Genomic DNA, 7,043 nt, shown 5'->3' with positions numbered 1-7,043 from the left:
CAATTATTTCACGAGAAACCAAAGAACATTGTGTCTTCCTCAATATAGGACAACAAAATTTGAACTGTCCCCATCTTATAAGGGCATTAAAATATTCAATGATCTACCTGAGAGGATTAATATTTTAAATGAGTTCAGATTCAGGGATGCAATAAAGCGTTTATTGATTGAAAAAGCGTATTACAGTGTGGGGGAATACATGACAGATGGTCAATTCAGATAATCTTTGTTCATTTATTATGTTTTAAGATTATATTATATTTTGTGTTCATTTTCTTAGAAATAGCTCATTAATTTATACTTCATTATATATGACTTGTTCCATACATTCTTTGTAATGTCAAAGGGATCAATAAAGAATTATTATTATTATTATATATAATAAAAAGAATTTCAATTCTCGTTGAGTATTATTACTTAGGTAAAAATTAACTTGGATGGAAAACCTCACTGAAATATAGAACAAAGTGTAACATCAATTACACTTTGCAGGATTTCTGGTTCTCTTCCATTAACCCATGGTTTGGCTAGACAATTACCTCGTTAGCGCAGTGGATTGACAGTAGACTGTCATATCTTTGGTGATTACTTCGCCAACTCGGCCAATGATATGGTTGTTGAGTATTTTAGGAATTCTGAGTATAATGCCTGCACAACTATGAGGCGAAGTTCCAGCGGATCTATGTTTTTTGATCCCATTATACCTGGTGAGATTGTAAAGCTTATTAATAGCTTACCTAATGAAAGCACGACTGGTGTAGATGAGATCCCAATATCAGTGCTTGAATACTCTGCAGATTTAATCAGCCCTTACCTGACTGATGCTATGAATGATTCTGTTTTGCAGGGACGTGATCTACTTGCAAATGCTCAGCATGGTTTTCGACCAAATCGATCAGCGAACACTGCAATGACAGAGATTGTTCCGAGTATTTCCTCTAAGATGGACAGTGGTAAGCACGTTGCAATGATCTGCTTCGACCTGCGTAAGGCCTTCGATTGCCTTGAGGCCAGTTTCATATCAGCCAAACTGAATACACTCGGAGTAAGATCTTTCCTTAATGAGTGGTTCACGTCGTTCTTAGAAAAACGAAAAATAATCGTGAGTATTGAACATGAGAAATCCGTCCCGTTCGACGTAGCTATAGGAACCCCTAAAGGCAGCTTCCTAGGACCCTTATTGTTTTTGACATTGGTTAATGACTTTCCTGATTATTCTATATATATTCTATTCTTGTATGCTGACGATACGTAGTTGTAGGGGATAAAAGTAGAGAAGGATTGATTTTCAAGTGTCAAACCGTACTATGTCAGTTCGAAGACTGGTGCTTCCGAAATAAACTGCTCATAAATACAGAGAAAACTACTGTAGTTGAATTCCATAATGTTCATAAGAAACCTTGCCTGCTTCTATGGGGGCGGGCAGTCAACTGGAGAAATGTTTTTTTGACGCAGAAACGTATAATGAGACTGCTTTTCGGCGTCAATTCCAGAGACTCAGTAAGACCAGTCTTGATTGCTCATAATATGCACCTTGTATTTACATATATTATATTCTCATTTTCATTCATCTAGAGAAGGTTAGACTTCTCAGGCGCTGCTATATTCACACCTAACCTACAAGGAAAGGTTATTTGCTCAGTTTACCTAGGCATTATCACTCTCTTCATGAACGTTCTCCCTTTTCACGCGGGATGCTGTTAATATAACATCTCACCCTCAAACAAAGCGACGATGTCTTCGGAAGATAAAAAGACAAATTCTAATGCAAATAGAATAATTTGTCCTTTATGCCACACTGAAAGACATCAGACCTTTAAACAACTGATGAAACATTTGACGGATCATCATGATGTTGAAAATAATTCAATCGTCAAAAAAAAATCCCAAATTTTAAGGATTTCTTGGAATGGAAGAGTATCGAAAATCGCGATGTTGACTATTGTACTCACCGCACATCGACTTATCGTAGGAAAAAGTACATTTCTTATAGATGCAATAGGAGCAATTCAGAAGGTATGTCTTCTATAAGTTATATAAATTTGGAATAAAACTGAAAATTTTCATATATTCTAGGATTTGTCCCTACTTCTAAAATACGCATGTTATTTGCCGCTGAGATCATTGGACATATGCCCTGGCGTTCTGCGACGGCGCAATGGAGAAAATATCAAATTGTCAAATTTATGGTCGTTGCAGTTCTTGGATCAATTTGGGAGACAGTCCACAACATCATAAGGACCTGAGTGAGCGATAATCAACTATAATCCGGATGTGGAGGACCAGCAACAAAAAATAAGAATGCTCTCCAATTTGGTAGGATTAGTTAGGTGCGTTAGCAAACACTTAAAAATCGACACCTAACCCTCACAGAAATTTTTCCATCTGCGCTTGCGCAGATGAAAACTTCAATAACTCAGGAACGGCTGGACTGATTTGAACAAGATGGGGCTCATTGGAGAGCTGGGGTTCGGCTCTTTCCTTTAGGACCCATGCGCATGCTCCAGGAGGAGTTTCTCGAACGGCTCGTTGGATTTGCCCCTAACTGGAGGGAGGGCACTTGGCCGGACATATTGGCGAATTTATAGTAGGATGAACGTGTTAAATGCTAAAGACTTATCAAACCTTCGAAATAAATACAATAAAGATAACAGGCGACATACTGACGATATGATTGCAACAGCATTAAAAATCGAAGAGTGGAATCGACTTGGCAGAAATGATGCATTTTGGTTTAAAAAGATTGGTAAGTTTAGAATTCCACAATGTAGTTCATCTTCTGGGAATTCTGTATGTTAGCAATATCTAGATATAATGCTAGTAATAATATAACCAAGTTAATAATTGATGGATAATGTTGTAGATGGTACTTGTTACTGGTATATAGTAGTTATATGTGTGTTTTTGTAGGAGATAGTTATCAGGGTTTGAGAGACGAACATTTTGCCGTAGCTTTTATGAATGGAATCATGAAAAAAAAAAAAATTAGAGACAATTTTAAGACTATATGCAAGATGGAACACATGGCTCAAATCGAAGAAATTGGGAATTGACCATAGTGCTTGTTAAAGATGATTCGGGTAGTGGATTTCCTGTTGCGTTTTTATCAAGCAACAAGCTTAATTAAATAATACAGGAAATATTCTTCACCCCACTCAAATCAAGATAAGGAGAAACTTTAGAAGCGGAATTCATCATGAGCGATGATGTCCCAAAATACTTCAATGCATAGGTGAAAGCTGAATAAGAATAGAAAATTGCTTTGTTCGTGGCATGTAGTGAATGGACAATACAAGGCAGAAAGAAAATCAAAAATTTGGATATAAGAAAAGGAATGAAAATTCAAATGAGAAAAATACACCAAGCCTTAAATGAGGTAAAGTTTTTGGAATACAAAGAGAGTTATTTTAAATATCTGGAACATGAAAATGAAATTGATTTCCTAAATTATCTGAAAAAGTGAGCAGAATTAGGCATATCGTGTCTAATGAAATTAATCATGCATATTTTTAAGATATTACTTCCAAAACAAAGAGAGAGTAATGATGTGGGCCTATTGCTATATAATTGAAGCAGGTATCAACACAAATATGGCGATAGAGAGCTTGAATAAATACCTGAAATATAATTAAATGAAAGGAAAAAAAATAAGGTATTATAGTGTAAACATAATTATTTTCTTGCAATTAACAATTTACAAATATTCATTGTTCTAGAGTTGAAAAGCTATTAGATTTGTTGGAAGAAATAGTTGATGAGAAGATGTGGAAGAAAATTATGAAAAATGAAAGACCAAACTCCAACAACTATCAACATAAAAAGACTATAGAAGCTCATAAAAAAGCAGAAGCAATGAAGGACTTGATAGAGAATGTGAAAGGACAACATTTCAAGGTGAGATCTGTATATGATGATAAATATTATCATGTACAATATCATCATGTTATCCAGATTGTCGATTAGGATATTGTAGTCATTGTAAAATATTCTTGCACAAATATAAATGTGAGTGTTCCACAAACAGCATCAAAACTATATTGTGCAAGTTATATACATGCTGTTACTATGTTTGGGCAAAGAAGCAATTTTGTTTCAGATGAAAACTCCGATGATGACAACAATTTCGAAATCAATGAGCCATCAACAAGTAGAATAAACTATAATGAAGATGTCAGACATTTTATAGATTAAACTGTTTTCAGTTCACAAAATTTCACGACATCTATTTGCAATGACACAGAAAATGTAAGGTGAATGCGGGTAAATGTGACAAAGGGGTAATCGTAATAGAGCGTTATAGTTATATTTGTATTGAATGTATTAGAGAATCTGATATCTAGCGTTTAATGTTCTAAATACCCTAGTTCATCCGAACTTCACTAGAGAAACGTACAACATCGACTCATAAGTGAACACGTCATTATTACGCGCACGTCGTTTACATAACCTGAAATACGAATACGAACCGTTACTTCAAAAAATTGTTTTCTCATAGTCCCAACTTGGTGAGTAACGTTTCAATATGCCTACATATGTTAGTTTATGCCCAAAAATAACTGGCTCCATCTAGTAGTAGAGAAAAACATTCTGTGTATTGTTAGTTGCATAGGTATAATTTTTGTGGCATCACTTCTTTTCTAGAATAAAGTTAGTCTGTTCTGTAAACTCGAAGCGTTCGTTTCTTTTCAATTTCAAACCACGCTCTGCTACTCCAAACCAACAACATACACATTGCATGCTGTTTATTAGGTAGGCAATCAAGATTAAATATTATTATTTACAAGGTTATTTGAGTTATATCACATTTTCTCCAGAAAAAACGAGTATGGGGCAAATGTGAGATATATTGTTTGGGGTGATTGTGAAAGAAATAACACATTTTTCCCACTGTAACACATTTACACCGGCTATGGTTCTAGTTGTGGTCATGGTGCGCAATTATAAAAAGAAAGGGTCTGCTGAGCCAACGTATACGAAAGATAATCTACAAAATGCATTCGACTCCGTCAGAGCAAAGAGGCAGAGTATCTACGCTGCATCAAAAGCATTTAAATTTTAAATTTTAAAGCATGATATTGTCAATCATTTTAAGGATGGAACTCTCGGTGAAGAGTGGTTTCTAGGATTCAAAAAGAGACACCGTTTGAGTCTGAAAGTACCACAAAATGTGGAATATGCAAGAAAGAAACCATTGGATCCTTTTACAATTAACAATTACTTCTCACTATTGAATACCACCCTGGAGATCTTAAACTGCATGACAAACCATCACAAATTTGGAATTTGGATGAGACGATACTAGTGATGTGCAATGCTGCTGGTTGCCCCACCTTTAATTATTTTCAAGGGGCGATATCTGTGGGATAAATGGGTTGCTCCTGAAGGAATGAGCTATCCAGGCACAGTCTATGCGGCTACCAAAAAAGGATGGATGGAGGGTGGCGTATTTCGAAATTACTTCATGAAAACTATCATTCCTTCCTAAGGTGATGAGAGACCCCTCTTGATAGTCTACGATGGTCACAACACTCACATAGATACGGTTATTATAGAACATGCTATCAGAGAAAATATAACTATTCTCAAACTCCCACCGCACAGTTCACATCTACTGCAGCCACTGGACTTGTCAGTGTTCAAGTCGTTTAAAAGTAAATGGGATGCAAAACTAATTGCATGGCAAAGACAACATGTGGGGCAAAAATTACCAAAAAATATTTTTTCGCAATTTTTATGTGAAACATGGCAATCCATAAGCCCTGAAGTAATTTCAAATGGTTTCAAGAAAGCAGGAATTCACCCATTGAATGAAAAAGTCATTCCTTACGATTCATATGATCCAACTACCTTCAAAGATTTGAGGAACATTTCAATAATATGCCAAAAATGAAAATAATCAAGAAGCCTCAACGTCGCAGGAAAATAATTTTACTATTAACAAACCTCAGGCAACTACGTCTTCCCTCCAAAAAAATTATACTTCCAACAATGTGACTGGAATAGTTATTTATAATACAAGTGCAGAAGGCATTGATATTCTTCCACGAGTTCAAAATTCAAAAACGAGCCACGAAGTGGCGAGTTTTGGAAAGAACGGTGGTAGAATGAGCCTTCTGTACGAGTATTATACATTATTTTCTCTAATTCTGTGGTTATTCCGTTCATTCTTCCACATCTTGTAGAACAAAATCGTGCATTTTCATTGAAATTGATGAAATATTTCCATAAATATAATTTAGTGATTTTTGCATTGAAAAATGTTGGTTGGCAGAACTGATTTCTTTAAGGCAAATTGATGAATTGACAGATAAAGCCGTGGCGGAAAGTTCGGAGTACCAACATAGAATAATGAAATATAACCATGAAAACTGTGCGTTTCTGATATATTCTCGCACGATTTTGTTCTACAAGATGTGGAAGAATGAACGGAATAACCACAGAATTAGAGAAATGAAATTACAGCTGTCAAACCTGCGCTTCAATCACCACAAAATAATACTGTTTCATTTGAAGATTTGTTATTGGCAACTATCCGGCAAATTTCGATGGTTGATACAAAATCAAAGAGAATAAGGGTTTGTTTTGGTTCAGAGGTGCTAACAACGAAAGAAGTCTTTCTCCGTATTACACAGAATCCGATGAAGATGAGGAGTACTTGGATGATCTGCATTCAGAGATACCAGATGAAAGTTCAAAGGATAATGCTAGAAATGATACGATTGAAGTGGGTAAATGGGTTTTGGTCAGATACTGTTCCAAGAAATATGTCGAACATTTTGTTGGTCGAATTTTTGAAAAAGTTGATTTTGAATGGAATGTAAAATTCACTAAGTTTTCTTCTAACAATTAATTTGTTTGGCCACTTCAGGACGATGTGGATACTATTTCTGAACAAGACATAGTCAGATTATTGCCAGATCCAGTTGTTGACAAGGGGGGCAGAAGTCTTACATTCAATGTACAATTCCAAGGCTATAACATGTAATGCATTATAATAATTTTATTTGTTTCTCATTTGTAAACGTCAGTTTCCAAAAATACAA

At 35.4% G+C, this 7,043-nt stretch overlaps 1 protein-coding gene across 1 annotated transcript; it reads left to right on the top strand.

Annotated features, from left to right (window-relative positions):
• Nucleotides 1-1,599: 1,599 nt before the first annotated feature.
• Nucleotides 1,600-2,469, top strand: LOC123671635. The gene is made up of 2 exons (XM_045605605.1): nt 1,600-2,016; nt 2,077-2,469. Exons 1-2 carry the CDS (start codon nt 1,735-1,737, stop codon nt 2,236-2,238), a joined length of 444 nt encoding a protein of 147 aa, XP_045461561.1. The 5' UTR covers nt 1,600-1,734; the 3' UTR covers nt 2,239-2,469.
• Nucleotides 2,470-7,043: the final 4,574 nt, after the last annotated feature.

Source organism: Harmonia axyridis, chromosome 1 (genome assembly GCF_914767665.1).
Source record: "Harmonia axyridis chromosome 1, icHarAxyr1.1, whole genome shotgun sequence".
NCBI lineage: Eukaryota > Metazoa > Arthropoda > Insecta > Coleoptera > Coccinellidae > Harmonia > Harmonia axyridis.
This window is presented reverse-complemented; position numbering and strand designations above follow the sequence as displayed.

Bases quoted from the DNA above. Each gene is read 5' to 3' on its own strand.
- LOC123671635 (XM_045605605.1), top strand. From the start codon at position 1,735: ATGTCTTCGGAAGATAAAAAGACAAATTCTAATGCAAATAGAATAATT. The intron at 2,017-2,076 runs GTATGTCTTCTA...CATATATTCTAG, and splicing joins CAATAGGAGCAATTCAGAAG to GATTTGTCCCTACTTCTAAA.